Genomic DNA, 22,804 nt, shown 5'->3' on the forward strand with positions numbered 1-22,804 from the left:
CATGAGGAGTCCTGGCTGACACTGGGCATGGTGGGGAAAGGTGGTAACACATGAACCAGCCATTGCCGCTCTAGTTGACAGACATTCCCTCACTTTCAGTGGCTGGAAGGGCAAGGCAACTGCAGAGACTGCTCCTAGCTACTGTATAACTGTGGTAATTCACATGTTACCTTTACCCATGAGTGCACGGCTATGGACATTTGGGATAACTGGAGTGTAAAGCAAAATGTCTTGTGCAAACTGGCCCTAAACTGTAAATCCAGTATTCATGTTTCTGTATTCATGTTCTCAATGCTTTCTTTCCCCAGCTGTCGGCTACAGCGGGTGTCCTGTCCCGCCACCTCACCAGAGTTTACACCCTATCCATCAGCGTCACATCACTGTGCCCACTAGCATTCCACAACAGCAGGTCTTTGCCCTGGCAGAACCAAAACGGAAGCCGTCACTTTTCTGGCACACTTTTAACAAACTGACACCTTTCAAGAAATGAATGGCTAGAGGTCCGTGGACTAGAAGGACATGTGGTAAAGGAGAACCAATTGCCAGCAAAGAATGTGTTGGTCCAGCTGGAAAACCATGGATTCTGCCCTGAATGGAAGGAGTTAGGATCCTCCTAACCTTCCACCATAACCTTCGTTGAGAACGATGAAGTACAGGTGGTTTAATGAAGAAGACTGTGGTGTGATCTGAAGCAAATGTTGATCTGCGTCAATAAACGTTGCTGATGAAGAACCTGCCACTTGGTCACAAGGGGAAATTGCTGCTATCCTAGAACAGTGGCGTATGTTTATCTTATACTTGTACCAAAGGAATGGTTAAAATCTCTGGGTCATTTTGCCTGTCTTAATAATGAATTGATGGCCAAATTTAGAAATAGGAAGGAAAGCATTTTTTCCCCCTGCACAGCATGTTGGCAAAGAGAAGTATCATCTTTTCTGTGAGCACCAAGTGGCTCTCATGTGATCAGGTTGCCGCTACTGCAAGAACTGCTGAACTTCAGTCCTTCCTGTTTGTCTTAGTTCGCTGTCTTTTTCTGTTAATTTAACTAAACGGGAGTAGGACTTCCTGCAAGGCCTTAGCATCTTCCCAGCAAAATGGGAGGGCATGTTAATTTGGTGGCATAAATGAACACGCATTTTTACATGCTGTTGCAAATAATGAAGGACCCAATGCATCATGAGATAATTCTTACCAAAAACAGTACTTTGCTGCATGTATTGTATGCATTTCAAGAAATTGATTTCATTTTATTTTGTTACCTGCAGCTTTTTAGCCTGTGAAAATTGCCTCTGTGATTTCCAGTATGCCTACTTTTTACACTATGAAAAGCTGAAGTGTTCTCTGTTTTAATGGTGTTTTTGATGGCACTAATGTGACGGTACAAAGAAAAAGAATCTGAGAGACTGTTAACTCAAAAGAGGTTTTTGTCACTATCTTGTAAATATACTCATTCTGACTGGTTTGTATAACCCTTAGAAAAGGCTTCCAAAGGGTTTCCTAAATGGTACTTAATTGGGTTATTCTTGCATACATCAGTGAAGTGAGAGAGTTGCTTAGCAATTAATTTCTTTGCAGTGATGTCAAGAAGATCCTACACCAAGAACCATCTAGTAGCATCAAAGATGAACTTTGATTAAAACTTAGGTCAAATGTGGCCTATTTATGGAATATTAAAATGATATCTCATTTTGATTTGATTTGTTCTGTTCTATTCTGCGAAATGAAGTTGTTTTTAACATAACTTTTAAAAAATTGACCCCAAGTTTATGGCACACACTATTCCCACCCCAGCCCATGCCCAAGTGGTGATATATTAATATTTATATTAAATATACATTATCAACAGGATGGAGTGAGAAAGAGACTCTATTTCAAAACTGGTTTCCAAATTGACAAACTCTGACCAGGGATATTTTCTAATAGCAAAGGTAGATTCAGGAATGACTTCGACAGTGAAAACAAGGTAATTAGCTTTGTGGGGTTAAACTATATGAAGGACAATGGGCAGCAGTCAGGATTCTTAATCAGAGGGTGAAATGTAAATCAATCTTAAGTGTATTTACTAGGAAGTAAATCACTTTGAATTCATGGGAACTTACTTCTGAGCAGACATGATTAGGAGTGGGCTGTTCCCACTACTAACCACTTTCCTTTCTCTGTCTCTCCCCCACACCCCACCACACCCAGCCATCCCACACCCCAATAGGTATGACAGAATCCTATTTTGCATTGAACTGAGATTTAAAAGTTCCAGAGCTTGGCTGAATTGTGCCACCATATATGTCAGCCTTTCCCAACCAGGTGCCTACCAATGTGTTGGACTACAGCCCCTATCATCCCCAGCCAGTCCTCTCTGGGGACTATGGGCTCATAATCCAAAATGCAAGTTGGGGAAGGCTGACACGCATGTAGATTGTTCAAATGATTTTTAATTTGATTGGCAGCTTCTGCAATAGACAATAAAAGCCTTATCATCTGTTAAGATACAAATGCTGACCTAAGACACATCCTGGTAGATTTATTGACTGAGGACTTAGATTGAAATAAGTTCTTGCACCTGCATTTTTCATACTCGTGAAAGTGACAAAGCATTTTTAAACAGAAGTGACAGCTTTTAAAAACAGGTGTGTTAGATATGCCTTCTATACATAGCTCAGCAATGACTGGGGGGAAAATATGTTGACGCTCAGCTGTATTGTCCAGGGCCAGATCTACACTACTGCTTTAAAGCGCTTTATAACAGTTATAAAGCGCTTTAACTGCTTTAAAGCGCTATAAAACTGTTATAAAGCGCTTTAAAGCAGTAGTGTAGATCCGGCCCAGCATGCTGTGAACCTCATTGCTTGCTTTTCAATATTAACGTTTTCAAATGAAATACCTGAGAACTGGATAAGTAGAATTATAGACTGGCATTTTACTTGCAGAAATTATTCACTTGTTAAAAGTGTTTTAAAACAGCATTGCAACAGAGATCTGGGTTTGATACAAAAGAAAATGTGCCCATTTGATTTGTACAGTCACCTGCTTTGGTAGTACAAGTGCTGAATGTACACTTATAGTTGTTGGGTGAGGATTTTTGAGGCACTGCCTCAACTCCCTTTGCTCCATTCATGTTCTAAAAATGTGGCCTAAAGTTATTTCTTAACAACTGTGATCTGTAATAGCATGTTGAAATGTATTCTCACCTAACAGAAGGGTGCCAGGTGGCCATGTCCTCCAGGAAGCCGTACCCACTTTTCCATTTTTCTTTTCCAGTTGACATTTTCTCACTGCTGAACAAACTCAGTCGTCTTTGGACTGGGCTGCTCCGTTAACTTTATGAGGGCTCTTTAGATGTTTTATACTTAAGCAAATCTCTTGGGTTTCTGCCTCTTTTTTCTCAGTGGCTCCATTTTGATGCTATTTATTGTCTTTTTATACAACTATTAAAACTTGAGAAGCTTCAAGGCTCAACTGACCCATCCAGATAGCGGTGTCTGCCTCTGGCCATGTGCCTATGCCATGATGACAGTGTTTGTGCAAGAAATATTGGCTTAGTTAATGGGCTGGATGTTGTTAAAAGCTGCAGTCGTTCACAGAGCGTAAGGTCCAGAATGGCTCCCACCAGTTATTTTTGGCTGGATGTTCCCTGCCAGGACTAGGCAACCTGTGGTGACAGGAGGCCCTACTGCACTACGGCCAGCTTTTTCTCTTTTTTTGCCGCCCTCCGCCCCTGCCCCAGGTGCAGATGTACAGCAGACTATGGAAGCCAAGGAAATGCTCCAGATAGTCCTAGGTAAGCCTGGGCCTTCACGCCCAGTGTCTTTTCTCTCCAGGGAGTGTTGTAGTTTTAGCACTGGAAAGGAGCAGAGAACACTTGCAGATGCACTGATGTTACTTCAGGAAACTCTCACTTGTTGTAAAGAGAGGGAAATCGTACCATTATTTAGGTTACTCAGGAACAATGTTACATACGGTACTGTGCACATCAAATTGGTTTAGGTAATGATCTTCACCATTGCTTCTTGCAGCCTAATTTTGCATTGTGTGTGTGAAGAAGTTGATGGATGCAGCTTGTTGAAGCTGGCTGCTGTAGATGATGATGATCAATAACAATAATTAACAAGGTTTAAAAATGTTCTGAATTTGGAGGATCTGAAGGCTGGAAAAGTACACTGGATTTAGATTCTTCCAAGATCTTTCGGTAAACATGTTATACTCTCAACCAAAGTGGCATTACCCAGGAAATTCAATATAGTTTTGTTGGCCAGGATCCAAAGGGCTACTTCAGATTAGTCAAAGGGTTTGTTCTTATCAAGTGGGATTTAATGGGGGTACTCCCCCACCCCTGCAATGAGAATTGCTATGTTGTATTAGAAGCTGCTTTTTCAACTCCCATCAGTTTCAAAAGTTGTTTGCCAATTGCACCAAAGCAGGCTGCTGTTTAAGAAATATGAAACCAACCCCACTTCGGGCATGCAAAATTAATTGAGCAGTTCTTTAGATCCTGGTCTAGGTCCCTGTTGAAAATCAGCTATACATTTAAGAATGTTATGTTTGCCTTGATCAGATTTACATCAAGTTAATGTCCTTTTTAATAATATGGTTTGCTTTAAATTTGCATATCAATACCACCCCCACTGCCAAAAAGAAAGAAAAGAAAAGAAATCAGGACTGAACTCTTAATTTCCAAAGCAACACTTGACCATTTTCTCATATACAGTGGTTCCCAACCTCGGGTTCCCAGATGTTCTTCATCAACAGCACCTATCATCCATGACCAATGGTCATGCTGGCTGTGGATGATGGGAGTTGTAGTCTAACACCATCTGGGACTGAAGGTTGGGAACGATGATGATGATCACAACCCACTAAAGCACAGCTTAGCAAGAGAGACCCCATTTTATAAATGGTCCTCTCAGCAAGGCAGAAAAGCACACCCTTCCAACCCCTAACTTGTTTCTATTGCGCTAAGCTAGCGCCAAACTCTAACTCTTTAGTTTGCTACCAGTATCATCTTTCTGCAGATAAATAAGCTAGGTTTAATAGTGGCTTGCATTTCAATATTTTTAAAAAATGAAGGAGCTTAATAATTGAAATATTACACATTTCATTGTGTGTGGCATTATTATTTTTAATTGTATTTTAGATTTTAGCTTGGATTTTGAGCCAAAGGATCTTAGCCATAATAAAATGGTATATTTTTGTCAACTGCCTTTCTTTCTCAATGTGTATGGCATTTGCATATGGGAGACGCCTTCTGAATGATTCTGTAATTTAAAAATATTATTGGTATGTATTAGGGCTGCTTGTTTAACTCGCCAGTATATTTTATTTTGACCAGTGTTCTGTAACATTTTTTCTTCTATATCTGCTTTATGCATCTTAACACCTGTGTAATGCTCCGTATATTGCAATTCAGGGGCCGTGGCTTCAGAAAAAGTGAATTGGCTGTTGACAGCTGAAGTATAATGTATAGGATCTCTTTTACCTTCATATGTATTGGTGTGAAGTGATCTGTTGCCAGATTTATTTGCATTCAATATGCTTTTTTTATATAAAAAAACCTATTTTCTGGAAATGTGTATACAAATGTACATTCCTTTTATCTTCTTCTAACCTTATATGTTTTAATATGCATAAATTAACACTTCTCAGCTGTGTCTTATATAATTTCACTGTACAGTTTTGTTTTTTGTGTATAAATTCTTGTATGTGAGCTTTAAATATTTGGAGGTCACTATCAGACAGCAAAAATACTATGTTTTAATTTGGTCTTATTCATAGTCTTGCTCAAATGAATTCAGGGCAACGTTTTTTAAGCATATAGTTAATTTTAGCTTTTATCACTTTTCATGGAAAATAATTACACAGTCCATAAAGCTGAAGTGCAGCGTCTGCTATTTCAAATTCAAATGGGTTGGGAGACTACATTCTATATCCATATTTCGTGTGTGGGATGCGCTTCTAATATTTCACTGAAAGAGCATTACTTCAATATCAAATATCTGCATCAGTTCTGCTTCCAACACTGAAAATCAATCTCAATTTGCAAAGAGGAGAGAGATTTTTCCCCTGGTAAGTTTTATCAGCTGTGAAGCACTGATATTTTGAGTTATAACACTGCCATGAGGAAAGATCAAGAAGGAATTTGTCTGCTTTTCTCCCAGCTACTGAGATGTACAATACAAAGCACCTCAGGATACCCTCAATACCTTTTACAAATGCAGCAAAAGCACATAAGCAGTTGTGGCGGGATCTCAAATCTGCCTTTGGTGAATGGAAAGGCTCAGTTCAGGAAAGGTGCCCCTGCTCAATTTTATGGGATCCCCATAAACACAATCCCTCCCTTTGCGTCTAGTGGTCATCTACATCTTGTGGTAGTGAATTCCATAGCTCAACTGTGCACTGTGCGAAGAATATTTTAAATGGCCACAAGATGGCAATACAGTCTTGGGAGACTGGTACATGTTTTTGTGGTTTCTACCCTGTGAAAACCATGTCTAACTGCCTATTTGTCAGAGGGATTATTTATTAATGAATCCACCAGTTTCCTGGAAAAGGATAATACATTATCCCACAGGAGGTTCTGGTGGAGTAAAAGCAGTTGCCTTGATCAACCAATTTTCCCTCATCCCGGATTGCAAAAGGTCAGACTTCGACCCTTTCCGAGGCCATCTCTCACCAAGCAAATATCTCCAAAATCCTCATATTTCCAAGTGAGAGATGAAGGAGTTTGGTTTTCCAGAATTATCACAGTCAAACTTCTTACTCTAAAATGTTTCCTTGAGGGGATCCCATTGCCGCAAGAAAAACGTGAATGGTTTGAATAATAATACTGTGAGTTGATCATATCCATACAAAAATCAGGATAAATTACCTCAAGATGGGTGGGAGGCTTAAACAGAATGGATCAGGCCTGAGAAGTAGGGATAAAATGGCATAGTGATACAAGAGCCTGTGCTGGTTGGTGATGGAAATATGAATAGGGAGACATTTTTCTCCCTCTTCTGTAATACTATAACCCGGGGTCATCACATGAAGCTGATTAGTGGGAACTGCAGAACATATAAAAGGTAGTACTTTTTTGCACAGCACATATGGAATTCCCTGCTTCTGGAGGTCAGGCAAGCGTCAACTTTGTATTCCTTCCAGTACCTCCTGAAAAAAACATTGTTCCAAGAAGCCTGCCCTTAATGACCACCTGCGGTTTATTTTGCACTTTGTTTCTTTTAAAAATGTAATTTAGTGTGTTTTTTATTGCTTTTATTTTATTTTGTCCACTGCTCCAAAATTCTGAATGGGGAGTGATATATAAATATTGTAAATAAATTTTAAATTTAGAATTCACTTCCACAAGATGTGGTGATGGCCACCAATTTGCATGGCTTTAAAAGGGGTTTGGATAAATTCCTATCAATGGCTACTAGTACCAATGGCTCTGTGCTACCTCCAGTATCAGAGGCAGTAAGCGTGTACACACCAGATGCTGGGGAACATGGGTGCATCGTGTCCTACTTGTGAGTTCCTGGTCTTCAGCTGGTTGGCCACTGTGTGAATAGTGATGGACTAGATGGATCCTTGGTCTGATCCAGCAGGGCTCTTCTTATATTCTTATGAGTTGTAGTTAGTGTGGCACCTGTGAATTCCCCCCCCCCACACACACACAAAAGGACACACATCACCAAAAACAGGACACCATTGTGTTTGTTAATTTATACATGTTGATGCAAATCTAGAAATTATAATCTAAATAGAAATACAGCACAACACACTAGAGTCTGGCAGACTGTGTGCCTTACACAGTCTGCTTTCTAAGTGCTGTTGATGGGCAACTTCAAGGCCCAGGTCTTCCCTTCTAACGGTTATATAGCTTTCTACTGGGACAAGATAGCCCTTCAAATAGTGAATACCTTCAAAATAGATGGGAGTCCTCTGGTAGCTGTTCAGATAGAGGGCTCTCCTCTATAAAAGAGGACACCTCCCCTACCCCAAGGTAGACCGAGAGATCTGAAGGGCAATAGAAAACCTCTTATTAGCAGAAGCTGCAGTTGAGAAATAAGGAATGGCTATTGCACCCTCTGTGGACAGTTTGTCATTATATGGTCTACTTCTGGGGTTGCCACTGTGGTGCCTGACACCAGCGTGCCCACATACATTGCTCTTGGTGCCTGCCAGGGTCCCTCTCCTTCCTGATTTTTATGTTATTTCTCAAGATGTCTTTTTAGATAAAATTATTACTTGAGAGGCTAACATGTTGCAAACTGAAGTGCCACCCCCATCTTTATTTGGGTTCATAAGAGTGGTTTTATGTTTTGGACTTAAGAACTTGCCTGAGCTTAGTTCTTGGATAACTTACTTTACTTTTAATATCACAAGTTTGACCTTTAAGAAATGAGTGTTTTGTGACTAGCCATGTTCATCCTGGCAGCCATTTTTAATGGCTTCCCCCACCCATGGTAACCATTTTGTGAGAGCACCCATGACACTCCCTCAAAATTCCACATGTGGCCACCAGCCCAAAATGACTGGGGATCCTGGTGGCAATGGACATAGTTGTATCTGAGTCCAGCGGTGACCTGGCTGTGGTATCCCTCAGATTGTGTCTTGCTAAAATGTGCAGGACACAGTCTGAGCCTTCCGGTCTCACCAAAGATGTAAACGCCCTATTTATGGGAGTAATGACTAAGTGCCATCAAGCTAGGCTCATGGGAAGTCCAGATGCCTGGTATAGCACAGTAGTTGTGGCAGGACTTCCAGTTGTTTTCAAGTTAGATTCTGGAGCTGATGCTAACACAATTCCAAAAGACACAGAGTGCTTGCAGGATAAAGTGTGTGCAGCGATGACAAATGTGACATTAGTTGCCTTTGGGGGAGCAAAGGTCAAACCAAGAGGGGCCATTGTAGCTCCCTGCAAAAATGGTCTTAAGAATCGAAATCTAACCTTCTATGTCACAGATACTAGAGATCCACTACTTCTTGGTCGGTCAGCCTGTGTAGCCCTTGATTTGATCAGACATGTGCACGTAGTAGCAGTACATTCTCCAACCAAGATGGAGGATGTCCTCAAACATTATTGTGGTGTTTTTGAAGGCCTGAGTTGTTTCCCAGGTGTGCAATATATTCATGTGGATCCCACAGTGTTAGCTATGGTGCATGGATGTAGAAAGATTCCATATGCAGTCATTGCCCCCTTGAAAACAACACTGGAAGACTTAGAGTCAAAGGGAGTCATTACAAAGGTGACTAATCCAACAGCATGGTGCTAACACAAAAAAAGAATGGTTCACTCAGGTTATGCCTTGATCCCAGGGATCTGAACAAAGCAGTGAAGCAACATCTTTCAATCCCTACAGTTGAGGATGTGCAGAGAGACCTTGCTGGCAAAAAGTTGTTTACCATCTTAGATGAGACGGATGGCTACTGGCAAGTGGCCCTAGATAAGGAGTCAGCAGAACTCTATATGTTTAATACCCCATGGGGAGGTACCATTTTAATAGACTGCCCTTCGACATCAAGTCAGCAAGTGAAGTCTTCCAACAGAAGAATTATGAGTGCTTTGGGGACATTCCTGGCATACACATCAAACTGCCTGCTTCAAAGCCCACACCAAGGAGAGCATAAAGCAGAAGCCCCACCCAGGCCTTCGAGCAGGACCTGGAGACTAACAGCTGCAGACCTGTTAAAGATACATTGATATGTGACACTGGCAAGAGCCACTTTGGCTTCAGGTGCTGCCACTGAGGCCACTTCAGGGGCTTTCCTGGGTTGTGTGGGGGGGCTCTCCTCTCCTCCCCCATCCCAGTCAAGAAATTACTTGACGGAAGGCCATGTTCTTGATATCCTGCATGGTATTTTTCTGTTGGCATCATCGACTTAGGAGGCCTCTTCCACTTTGTGGTGCCACATAATCCCCCCCTTCACCTTCTGCAGAGCCTATTAACAAAAGGAGCAGAAATCTCTCTCTCTCTCTCTCTCTCTCACACACACACACACACACACACACACACACACACAGAGCGAGAGAGAGAGAGAGAGCACAGAAACCCACACCACTGCTGTGGGTAATAGCTTGGGTGGCCACTTACACATCACCCAAAAAGAAGATAAATGACACAGATCATGACACAAAATTTGTGTATGCTAATTTATATGCATAAATGAACGCTTACAAATAATTACAGTTTAAATAGTGAGGAAGCCTGTAACCCGGTGACCTGTCTGTCCAGGTGCTACATATTGATAGGCAACTTCAAGGCCCCTGCTGCTCTCCCTTTTTAGGCTTCTTTGTCTTTAAACTGGCCTTGGACCAACAGCCCTTGGGAAAGGCCGTGGCTCGGTGTGATGGAGCCCATGTTTTGCATGTATAAAGTCCCACGTTCAATCCCCAGCATCTCCAAGTAGGGCTGGAAAAATTCGTGCCTGAAACCCTGGAGAGCTGCTGCCAGTCAGTGTTGACAATATTGGGCCAGATGGACCACAGGTCTGACTCAGTTAAGGCAGCTTCCTGTGGTCCTACAGAGGTTGTCTTCAAATAGAGGAGTGACCTCTGGAAAGTGAGACACATGGCCAGCCTAGAATAGCACTTTGCAGCCCTGTTGAGTAGCTTGGAGCTACCAGAATCTGTTTGGTGGGTGCATCATGGCGCAATGCTGTGCTCTTAATAACATTGGACTTTTGTGTTTAGAATAGAAAACATACAAAGCATCATACACTGGTAATTAATATTCAAGTGCTAGGATGATTCCACATCAGCATCTTGGCATAAACCTCTATATTAATCATTGAAGGTCTCTGAAGACTGAATAACAGCTTTTGGAACTTAGTAACCAACCTAATAGCTGCCCTTGTTTTGCCTTCACCTACAATCTTTGCATGTAAGCAGAAGATGCCTGAAAATGGTTTCCTACTAGGCAGTGGCAGAAAAGGTAAGACTTGAATGTAAACTATATCTGTTACTTTATGAGTGAATCTATAGGGGACAAGTGTGTGTTCGGAAAATAGGGTGGTATCCAGAATTAGTCTTATTTAGAGTGAACCAGATATGCAAATAAGTATCCATTTGAACATGGCATCTATATGGCACCCGTTCAAATGCTGAAAGCATTATTATTATTATTATTATTATTATTATTATTATTATTATTATTATTATTATTACTACTACTACCTGTATGCTTCCGAGCCCAATTCAAGGTGCTCATTATTATTTATTACATTTATATACCGCCCCATAGCCAAAGCTCTCTGGGCGGTTTACAAAAGTTAAAAACAGCGAACATTAAAAAGAAATATACAAATTTTAAAACCATAAAAAGCATAAAATACAAACAAAACAGACAATATTATAAGGTCCTCAGTCCTTTGCATTACAGGAGGTGAGTGTTTATCCTTCCAATGTTGAAATATCAGTCTTTTAGCTATAAGAACATAAGACGTGCCCTGATGCTGGATCAGACCCAGGGTCCATCTAGTCCAGCACTCTGTCCACACAGTGGCCAGCCAGCCATCGGCCAGGGAACAACAATGTAGGACATAGTGCAAAGCACCCTCCCTCCCTATCAAGAAGGCATGGAGAATCCATTTACACTGACCATGCATTAACTTCCAGGAAGCAGGTAGATATTTTAAAAGAGTGTGTACATCAAAGAATATTAGTGATTGTTCCAGCACAACATTTTTCCATATAATAACCTCTTCCCCCATCTCCCCAAAAGCAACTACTGGACATTGCCCAAACACATACGCTTAAAAGAAACTTTACCTACATTGCACTGCCAACAATTAGCTGAATTAAACAATCCCTTATTAAAGTGTCATTGCAGTATCCAATGGACACAAAAACAAAATTTGCTGAGTAAGATGCAGCCTAAGACCCATAGATGCAACAGGTATAGACACCAAAGAGATGATCCATTGATTAGGCAGAATGGGACAATCCAATTCCCTATTCCATTCCAGAAAAGCCAGGAAGAGGGTGGGATGGCAGCTCCAGGACTCAGATGACCGCCAGAAACCCTGCACTCTTTCCTTGGCGTTGGGATTACCCGACACCACCCTAGGTAAGCAAAACCACGGGTTTGGGGGGAACGTGGCACCAACTCAGCACCATTAAGACAGCCCCCTAGACAAGTTAACCACATTTTAAAACAGAGATAGTATGAATGTATCAGCATAAAAAATGCCACACATGTTTTCTGAGTGGGTATCTCTAGATCAGTGTTGGGCAATCTGTGGTCTTTGGCATAATTTTGAAAGCCCTCTTGATGTAAGCCAACTTCATGTGTTCACAGTATTACCAGCCTTCCACATCCTGGTACCTGCTGGATATACTCCCATCATTCCTAGCTGGCATAGCTAGCCATACTGGCTGGGAAGGATGGGAGTTGTAGTCCAACACATCTGGAGGGCACCAGGCTAGGGAAGGCTGTATTAACCCTTCTCCATTATCTGAATGATTTTTACCCCTAGATACCTATATGTTGCATTTATATCCCGTCTTTTCCTCAAAGGGACACAAGGCTCCTTGCCCAAGCTGCAGTGATGCCTACCACCAATTTGGATGGCTTTAAAGGGGGATTGGACAAATTTATGGAAGAAAAGTCTGTTGATGCTACTAGTCCTGATGGCTATATATGTACATCATTTGCCAGGGAACATGGATGGTGTGTGTGTGTGTGTGTGCGCTGTTGCGCTCATGTCCTGCTTATGCATTTCTTGTGGGCAGCTGGTTGGCCACTGTGTGAATAGAATGAGGGACTAGATGGACACTGACTCTGATCCAGCAGGGTTCTTCTTATGTTCTTAAGGTAGCATACAAGTTCCTTCTCCTCTTCATTGTATCCTCCAATGACCCTATGAGATAGGTTAGGCTGAGAGTCAGTGACGGGTCTCAACACTTTAACTACTATACAGGCACACTGGTATAGAAATAGTTACATCATAAAACCTTGTGCCAAATCAACATTATGTGTTAGCTCTCTATATTTATCTAAGCATTGTCCTGATTCTTAACATGTATTTAAAATAAAGGTAATGTTGCATAACGTCTCTAGTTTATTATTATGACTTAGCATTTATTTTGCAACATGTGCAAGTTGCTGAGTTTTTACTTTTTTTAATACATTGATTCTTTCAGTTCAAATTAGATAGGATGAAGTTCTGGATTCTTATTCTTCTGCTGGCCATCGCATTCGGCACGGAAGAAATACAAAGACAAAACAGTTGTATCGATAGATTTCCTGGGATCCCTGGGAACCCTGGACACAATGGCTTACCAGGACGGGATGGCCGAGATGGAACAAAGGGAGAAAAAGGAGACACAGGTATCAAACTGTTTAAAGTTTCTAATGTTTATGTTTATAGCAGTAGTTCTGAAGGATGTATAAATGGACATTATACAAGGATAAATATTCAGCTCTTAATCTGATCCAAAGCACTTTTATATTCACATATTCTTAAGCAAAGTTGCATACCTGGGTTCATTTAACAGAGCCTGACTATGCACACTTGGGGCTCATCTACAACAAGCAAGATATTCCACTATGAAAGTGGTATATAAAAGGCAGGAGCCACACTACTCCTCTTCCAGAACATTTACAAACTACAAGTTCAATCACAGTTTTTAAAGCTCAGCTAAAAACTTTTCTTTTTTCTAAAGCTTTTAGAACTTGATTTTAATCTTACTTTTATACTGTTAGTTTTACTCCACCCTGTGCCTGTTTGGTGCATTCTCCTCCCCTTCTTACTGTTTTATTATGATTCTATTAGACTGTAAGCCTATGTGGCAGGGTTTTGCTATTTTATTGTTTTACTCTGTACAGCACCATGTATGCTGATGACGCTATATAAATAAATAAATAAATAAATAAATAAATAAATAATAGCAGTATTGAAGTGCACTGACAACTGTTGGGGCCTACTGACACATTCCATATACCACTTTCATAGTGTTATAACCTGCTTGGTGTAGATGTGTCATGGCCCCCCAACAGTTGTCAGTGCACTTCAGTACCACTATAAAGCAGTAGTGTGACTCCTGCCTTTTATATACTGCTTTCATAGTGGAATATCCTGCTTCGTGTAGATGAGCCTTTGGTTTACGAGTATACTAGCAAATGGAACCGGCTTCACATAGGTTGGAATAGCCCTTAGTATGGTACAACAAAGTCTTCATGTGAAATTATGCAGCTGTTGGAGTTGGACACATTGTGCCTGCCCCACTTGCGTGAAGTCATGCCCTCTGGGAACATTAGACATACCCCTATAGCCTCTGTTCACTCCATTCCTGGGGGCAGGGGAGGCTGCCCCATAGTAGGGGGAAGGGGAAAGGTGTGTAGCTCTGTCCCTTGGAATACTACCCCCTTCCTTCAAACTGTGGCCTAATCTACACCAAGCAGGATATTGCACTATGAAAGCAGTATAAAAGCGGTATATAAAATGCAGGAACTACACCAAACAAGGTATAGCAGTATGAAAGCAGTATATGGTATGTGTGTCATACAGTTATCAGTGCACTTCAATATCGCTATAAAGCAGTAGTGTGGCTCCTGCCTTTTATATACTGCTTTCATAGTGGAATATCCTGCTTGGTATAGATTAGGGCCATATGTCAACTGCAAAGCTTTTGAAATGGTTAGGGACATCTGCCACCTAGTAATGGAAGATAATATTGCAGGTTTCAAATGCACTCCACATTTAAATTAATTAAAATTACTTAGAGCACAGTCTATGCATGCTTAGACAGAAAGACGTCCTACAGCTCCCAGCATTCCCCAGCCAGCCATGCCAAAAATAAGGATTCTAGTTTCAAAAAAGAAAGATTCACACATCCATGAATCTACCAGTAATCTGAATGGGTTATATAATACATTTACACCAGCCTTCCCTAACTTGGTGCCCTCCAGATGTTTTGGGCTACAACTGCCAGCATTCCTGAACAGTGTCTATGCTGGCTAGAGCTGATTGGAATTGAAGTCAAAACATTTGCAGGGCACCAAGCTGGGGGACACTAACCTAGTTAACCTTGAGGTGATACTACCGTGGTACCTTTTGGATCTGCCCGGTGAAACAGAATTGTGTATTCTTGCAGGATGCAATAGCTAGTTTTTGAAGTCCAAAAGTGAATGGCCATCTTTTTGAGTACACAGTGGTTAATGGAACAGATATTGTCTTTTGCTGCTGGTAGGTGAACCAGGACGTCCAGGAAAATCAGGCACAGATGGCAGAAGTGGAGATAAGGGAGAACCAGGTGAGAACAAAAAGTGTTTTAATTGAAAATATGTGGGGTTTCTATGCTGGTGGTGGTGTGGTGTGATTGCTTGCTAAGTTATACCATATCCTATGTTCTTTCATGCCAATCCAGGTGGGGTAGCCGTTAAGTTGGGGGGGGGGAGTCTATTTTTAATTTTTTTTGTGATTATAAAACATATCAGTAGACCACAGGAATTCTAATTTTTAAAAGAAAGCAGGGGGAGAGTAGACTACACAACATTGAAGTCACCAAGCCATAAACTAATTGGTACCTACCTACCAGTAATCTGAATGGGTTACAAAATTCAGCTACTTGCTTTGACTTCAATGAGTGGGAGATTCGTAGTTGGACTTCTGTCAAATCCTAAAGCCCATCGGCTGGCATAATTTTCAGTATAGAATTGCACCCTAAATGGGAGGACATTTAGTTTGCAGCCATGTCAAATGAATTAAACAGTACCACTGTTGGAGAGTTGAGGTGATTGTCTCTTACCAGCTCTTAAATGCTGCACTGAAGAGATCATGATCAAAATAGCCTCCCATTTTCTATACGTCTGCCTTGGGAGCCATAGCCCCTTATTTTGCCCTTTCTCCACCTGACAGGTAAATTGCAAACATCAAGTAGCTCTGGAAAGTCTATTTCCCCTTTTTCCCTTTCCCTGGGGCTCCCAAAAATGCATGGAAGAACCCAACCTCATCTGCTACTAGCATCATGTTAGCTAATCCAGAAATGGTAAATGCCTTCTCCTGTTATCTTGCACTTACAATTCCAACAGTCAGGGATTGTCTATATGTGCTCAAAGCCATGCAGTGGCTGTGAATCAGCGCTGCGTCAGTCACGTGACACAGCCACAGATTTGCAGCCACTGCGGGACTTTTCCGTAAAGCTGCACAGTTAGAAAGTTGACGATTTACCCAGACTTTTTCAGTGGGAGTGAGGTCACCCTGGCTCTTCCACCATCTGACCTTGTTCCATGGTCAATCTGTGGGGTGGTCCGGGCGGGCAGATGGTATTCAGCGACTGGTTGCCGAAAACCAGGAAGGGGGGGGACTCCAGTACCGGGATGACCACTGGAACTCCTGCGCTCCCTCCTTGGTGTGGGGATTACCAAGTGCAACCCTGCAGGAGGGAAACAGTGCGGTTTAGGGGGAACGGGCACTAATGAAGCACTGTCAGGACTGGGGAATCTTTTTTGATCCTGAATTTGCTATATGCATGCAGGTTGTGGGGCACATGCCTGCACTGGATGGGGCCACATTCCAAAGTGCTGGCATTTGGTGCCCCCGACATAATTGGCCAGACAGTGAGATAATCAAGCAATGTATAAAAATGATGATTGTTTCCTTCCTCTTTAGGAGCTGATGGCAGAGTTGAAGAGAAAGGGAGCAAAGGAGATAAAGGGGAGAGAGGCTGGCCTGGGAAATTTGGACCAAAGGGAATACCTGGGCCTGTAGGTGACAAAGGTCAAAAGGGTGAGCTAGGTCCACAAGGACGAAAGGGGATAAAAGGTGACCTTGGCCCAATTGGCCCAAAAGGGATTAAAGGTGAAATCGGAGTCCAGGGTGAAATCGGTTTAAGGGGTCCCACTGGACCAATGGGTCCAGTTGGTACGAAAGGAGAGATAGGAGGCCCAGGACCGAAAGGCAGTAAAGGAATTCAGGGAGAAAGAGGCTGGAAGGGGGACACAGGAGAAAAGGGAAACATTGGGAGTCCCCCAGTTATCCCCAGAAGTGCCTTTAGTGTAGGTCTTACCACCAAGTTTCCCCCTTTAAATGTGCCCATCAAATTTGACAAAGTGATATATAACAGCTTAAACCATTATAACACAGCCACTGGAGTATTCACCTGCCAGATTGCAGGTGTCTATTATTTTACCTACCACATCACTGTTTTTGCAAGGAATGTCTGGGTAACTCTGGTTAAAAATGGGGAAAGGATGCTCCACACCGCAGACATGTACCAAGGTGCTGAAGACCAGGCCTCAGGAGGAACTATCTTGGAGCTCCAGAAAGGTGATCATATATGGTTGCAGACCTATGGAAGGGAGAATTCTAATGGGTTGTTTGCAGATCCAGATGACGACACAGTCTTCACGGGCTTCCTTCTATTTACTACCTCAGAGACATCAGAGCCTATACCATCCTCCATAGTGTGAGCTGTTGTTTTTAGTGTGAAGTCAGTTGCATATACCACTGTTTAATGCCATGCCAATCACATTGTTTGATGCTAAACAATATTTTGTTTAAGCTATTCCTAGTATGTTTTGCTGTTTTGCATGAATAAATCTGAAATAGAATCATAGAATAGAATCATAGAATAGCAGAGTTGGAAGGGACCTACAAGGCCATCTAGTCCAACCCCCTGCTCAATGCAGGAATCCACCCTAAAGCATCCCTGACAGATGGTTGTCCAGCTGCCTCTTGAATGCCTCTAGTGTGGGAGAGCCCACAACCTCCCTAGGTAGACAGCTAGCATATGTCACAGTTTATAAAACTCTGCCTATATCTTATGTAACCCTCAGAATGACAAGGATGGGGAATGTATCTTACCTTGGAATAAGGCGGTAGTTGTTTAATTGAGCAGACTATGCTTCCACATTTATTTGTCAGAACAGCTTTAGACCTCGATTAAATTATAGAATGATCTCCCTGATGAAACCCGCCTGGCACCAACATTGCTATCTTTTCAGTGCAAGCTCAACGTTTTTTTCTCTTCCCAGGCATTTAGCAGCATGTGATGAGATTTCAATCAATCCAAGATCTGGTTTTTAGGTTTGGCTGATCACTGAAAATTGTTTTTAGATGTATGTTGTCTGTTGTATGTTTTTATGATTTTAAATTTTGTGTATCACTTTTATTGTTTTAATCTTTTTTAAACTTCCCAGAGAGCTTCAGTTATGGGGCGGTATAGAAATAATAATAATAATAATAATAATAATAATAATAATAATAATAATAATAATGAGCTCAGTGAGGTCTGCTGATTTCCACCTTGTTCCTGTTCCTGAATTTTATTTTATTTTTTGCAAATAGGAAAAGTGCATATTTTCAAATGGGAAAAGCACCATTTTTTTCAAAATGCATGAACCCAAATGCATACTTTTCCACCATTGACTAAAGCGTAAAATGCATTTTTAAGAAAAGAAGTGCATTTTAAAGTGTGCATTTTCTCCAAAAGACATTTTGTGAATGTAATTGTAAGTTTGAGAATGTGAGATGTTTCATGGAGATATGAACTCCTTTTTCTATTAGGGATTATGAACAGAGTATTTTTTGCTGATTTGCAAACTGAAATGAAATTTACAGGATTCTGGACACGAATCCTGTAAAAATAGGGGAGTATGAAACCGATGGAGAGGGATGCAGTCAGATCAGTACCATGGCAAAGAACAAGGCTGAGAAGAGGGGAACTTGATTGAATAGTTTGAATGGACCATCACATATCCAGGTTTAAGTGGAGCAATTTGCTTGCTTGAAGGCATGATTGTGACTTCCAGTTGAACTCTTGCAGACAAGTTCACCCAGCCTACAGGTTAGCAGGCCAGAGGATTTTTGGAAGTGGAGTGGCTTTTACATCTCATGAAAGCTGCTAATATTATTCCAGTTTGACCTGGTCAAGAAGCTGAAAAATGAAGAGGAGCCTGCCTGAGATATGGGGATAGTTCTGCAAGTCAGATACAAGTGGCTTGCAGTCAAGAACTTCCAGACAAACTTAGAGGTGTCCCTCCATCATTTAGCTAGATGGAATTAATCATTAATCTTGACAGTAGCATCTGGCAATGGCTACTGCCCTGCAAACATGTTGAAACACAAGGCCTGGCTCTCTTGCAGCCTGATCCTAAACATGTTTATGCAGGAGCAGGGGAACATGGGTTCATCCCTGGCCGATGGCTGGTTGGCCACTGTGTGAACACAGTGCTGGACTAGATGGACCCTTGGCCTGATCCAGCACGGCTCTTCTTATGTTCTTAAGCAGCTCCCTGAGTTTAAAGGGTTTTATTTCCTAATGCAAGTTTAGTTCTACAGCCATAGCTATAGTCATTTGCAATTAACTTGTTCAAAACCAAATTTCTTTGAATAGGTCCAATTTCTACACCCACAAGGTAGAGATGAGGGCTGTCAGATTTCAATCCAGAGAATTATTTTTACTTTTCATACTCCTCTGGCAGGGGTGTGTGTTGGCAATACTTGCTGCTCGCCGCCTTCTTTATAGGGCAAATCAGAATTGCCATTGGTATTAGCATAGCCTTTCCCAACCTGGTGAACTACAACTCCCACCATACACAGCCAACAAGGCCAATATCCATTTTTGGCTGGGTGTTCAGAACACTTCTAGATGACATCAGGTTGGGGAAGGCTGCTTTAGTAGGGGTGGAATGGGAGTAGGAGTACAACTCTAATGTGACTGTCAGGATACAGGACGAGAAGAAGCTAAAAATAATCTTCTGGGTTGCAGCCTAGCAACTCTAATGTACATTTTCTCCTGAGTGTGCAAAATGGGAGCTTTCATGGCCATTTGACTTGGAGAGAGTAATTATAAATCACATTGAAGAGGAAGGAGAAACTATAGTTGGCAATTGGGAGAATAAATCGGACATATTCATATAGAGATGACAGAGACACAATATAAATTTAATGAACAAGGTTCAAATGCCTGGGTTGTCCAGAACTTAACAGTGCTCTGATATCTTCGAAAGTAACCACAGAAGGCAAAACATTCACCATCAGTAGTGTATTGATAGCTTATAACACATCTTACAGAATTCTCCCTTCTATGCAACTTTTAGAGGTATAGCATTCTTCTCAGGCCACCTACTCTTTCAGATGACTCTTGTCCTGTGCCTGAAGATCCAGCGAAATCAAGCATGTAATGGTTTTAAGGATTGGGATCCACATGAGTTCACATCCCATTATATGGTTTTGGTTTTGGTTGCTCCTTCCAACACAAACCCTATTGGGGATTCAGTGAGACTATTTTGGATTAATTCAGTCTGCCTAGCAACCTGTGCTTGGAAGCAAGTTTACCCATGCATCATAATGAAATGGTAGAGTTATGAGATGCTGGAATAGAATGTTGCTCCGTCAGAGCACATATGGGAGATACTAATTTAAACAACCCCTTCATAATAAGCAAGCAAACAAACTTTCTATAAGTCAGGAGTGGGCAGCCTTCAGACTTGTAGGATTTACTTTGTTTTTTTTTTACTAGAACCCTGAGATACCCCCAAGAGGAGCCAAAATCCTACAACTCCCATAATTTCCTGGCCAGCATGGGGACCTCCCCCCCCCCCTTATAGTATTCTTTCACTACAGGATTTGTACAAATGAGAAGAGGTATTGAAATATTGCTAATAAATAAATATTGCTAATAAACACGCTCAGAATTAAGCAATAGAAAGGTGCCTCTGAACACATGCTTAGCCCAGGAATTTTTGAACAGTACCAGAACCAAGATCAAAAATATTTTCACACAAATCCCCACTTCTGACTTCCGGCTCCCAGTGTTCATTTTCAGCAACCTAATAGTGGTGGTGGAGGCTTTTTAGTTGTCACTATTATCAAGCAATTGGGAGTCAGAAATCCTTGATCTTCTGCAAATCACCTTGCTGATCTACTGTAAAAATACTTTCTGCTCACCCCTGCTGGAAGTAACCTTTGTAAACCACCCAGCTTCGGCTATGGGGCAATATATAAATGTCATAAATAAATAAAATAATATACGACTAATAGCAGTGTGAAAGGTTCTACTGCAATTTCTCTTTGTAAACAATGGGTCTTGTGGCACCATGAACACATCTATTCTGCTCTAAATTTTTGTGGATTATAGCCCACTTCATCAGATGTTTTCCCCAAAATAGGATCCTCCCCTGCAATCTATAGTAATATCCATAGCTCCTCCCCCCCCCCCCCCACAAGTGGTACAGTCAGCTCCCTCTTCCTCAGGATTCTACCACCTTATTCTGCAGAATATGTAGGACAGGCTTCCCCAACTGGGTGCCCTCCAAATGTGTTGTGACTCCCATGGCTGGCTGAGAATGATGGGAATATGAGTCCAACAGACCGCGTTGGGGAAGGCTGATACAGAAACTGCCTCGCTGACGCGCTGAAACACTTTAGCCCAGCGACACACAAAAACGGATCGCTTCAAACGTCACACCCGAAGCAAGGGCAGGCTGGTTCAGAAGCCGCTCCTGTAACACCGGGGCGAATCTCTCTCTCCCTTTCTGTTCCTGAGGCGGCCGAGCACAAGCAGCCTCCGAGAGAAAGAAAGGCAAACAGGAGGGGGAAGGCGGGAGAAAGCCGACCTCGTTGAGGCCCCTCCTCTCGGCCGGGCCGCGTAAGAGGCCGTCGCCGGAACCCGGAACGAGCCGGGCGCCTGCCTGCTGCGTGAAGCGAAGCGAGTTTTCTCCTCGGAGTCGTGCCTGGGCGAGCGGGGACGGGAGGTGGCTCAGCGCCACCATGCTGGCTGGCTGGCGGCGGGTGGCGCGGACCGCCGTGAGCGGCCTGAGGCGAGTGGGGCCGGGCCGGCTCGGTGGCTGCAGCACGGCCACCACGAGATGGGTCAGCACCAGCTGGTCCCCGGTGGGAGCCGCCTTCAATGCCCAGCAGCAGCACAGACGGGAGGTGGGGAAGAAAACGGTGAGAGACGGCCTGTGTTGACGTCCCACTCGTTCCCTGCTCGTGGGACTCAAGGGACACGCTTGGTTTGAGCCCAGGTGCCAAGGCTGAAAAGCTCTGGAGCATGTGAGGCAAAAACAGTGTCACTGAGCACGGACAGAATTCTGTTTATTATGTTTTCAGTCGTTGCTCTTCCTCCAAAGAGCTAAAACAGGAGTGGGGAACGTGGAGCCTTCGAGATGTTGCTGGACTGCAACTCCCATCATCCCTGGCCAGCATAGCTAATGATGAGGGATCTGAAGGGCCACATGTTCCCCATGCCTGAGCTAAAGGAATATGTGGTAATAATGTAACGTTGCTATACCACCCTTTATCCTCACAACCACCCTGTGAGGTAGATTAATCTGAGAGACAGTGGCTGAGTTCAGACGACACACTAATCAACGGTGGTTTCCCATTCTGTTCCTATTACCACCACCACCCCAGTTGATTAGCGTATTGTCCAAACTCAGCCAAAGCCTGCTCCAAGGTTACTTCTAGTAAGCTTTATGACTAAGGAAAGGTTCAACACAATCCTATTCATGTCTGCTCAGAAGTTGTGGGCAGCCATCACTGCATCTTGTAGTGAATTCCATAGTTTGCCTATGTGCAGTGTGAAGTAGTACGCCCTTATCTTTGCTGAATTGTCCACCCTTTAGCTTCATTCAAACCTTTCTTAGTACCATGCTGGCTGCAGTACCGTGTTCTCCTCACTGAGCTCAGCCCACACTTCTGGGATATAGGCAAGAGGAACTCTGACAAAATAGACCTTCACTGATAGTTGACCCCCTTTTTTATACCAGGCAGGGCTCCATGATAGGCAAAAATTCAGCAGGAGCAGCTTTTGCATGACTGCATCTTCCTGCCAGGGAAAACTTCCTATGCTGATTATTTGTTTGTTATATAGAGGTGAAAG

General features: G+C 42.5%; 3 protein-coding genes across 6 annotated transcripts in view; all 3 read left to right on the forward strand.

The window, feature by feature from the left end:
- SPATA13 (spermatogenesis associated 13) overlaps positions 1 to 1,692 on the forward strand; it is a 161,966-nt gene extending 160,274 nt beyond the window's left edge. For all 4 annotated transcript variants that reach the window (XM_063127024.1, XM_063127025.1, XM_063127026.1 and 1 more), the window contains one exon: positions 309 to 1,692. In XM_063127024.1, coding sequence (XP_062983094.1) covers positions 309 to 490 — 182 coding nt within the window. In that variant the 3' untranslated portion in view covers positions 491 to 1,692. The remainder of the gene's footprint in view (positions 1 to 308) is intronic.
- An 11,440-nt stretch (positions 1,693 to 13,132) lies between these two features.
- On the forward strand, positions 13,133 to 17,387 carry LOC134399646 (complement C1q and tumor necrosis factor-related protein 9A-like). Its single transcript, XM_063127728.1, has 3 exons — positions 13,133 to 13,304; positions 15,167 to 15,229; positions 16,588 to 17,387. The coding sequence occupies exons 1-3, from the start codon at positions 13,133 to 13,135 to the stop codon at positions 17,385 to 17,387; spliced, it is 1,035 nt and encodes a 344-aa protein (XP_062983798.1).
- A 4,303-nt stretch (positions 17,388 to 21,690) lies between these two features.
- MIPEP (mitochondrial intermediate peptidase) overlaps positions 21,691 to 22,804 on the forward strand; it is an 80,646-nt gene continuing 79,532 nt past the window's right edge. The window contains exon 1 of the mRNA XM_063127028.1: positions 21,691 to 21,870. Within this exon, the coding sequence (XP_062983098.1) occupies positions 21,691 to 21,870 (180 nt within the window). The remainder of the gene's footprint in view (positions 21,871 to 22,804) is intronic.

Source organism: Elgaria multicarinata, chromosome 5 (assembly GCF_023053635.1).
Source record: "Elgaria multicarinata webbii isolate HBS135686 ecotype San Diego chromosome 5, rElgMul1.1.pri, whole genome shotgun sequence".
NCBI classification, from domain to species: Eukaryota; Metazoa; Chordata; class Lepidosauria; order Squamata; family Anguidae; genus Elgaria; species Elgaria multicarinata.

Bases quoted from the DNA above. Each gene is read 5' to 3' on its own strand.
- LOC134399646 (XM_063127728.1), top strand. From the start codon at position 13,133: ATGAAGTTCTGGATTCTTATTCTTCTGCTGGCCATCGCATTCGGCACG. The intron at 13,305-15,166 runs GTATCAAACTGT...TGCTGCTGGTAG, and splicing joins GGGAGAAAAAGGAGACACAG to GTGAACCAGGACGTCCAGGA. The intron at 15,230-16,587 runs GTGAGAACAAAA...CTTCCTCTTTAG, and splicing joins TGGAGATAAGGGAGAACCAG to GAGCTGATGGCAGAGTTGAA.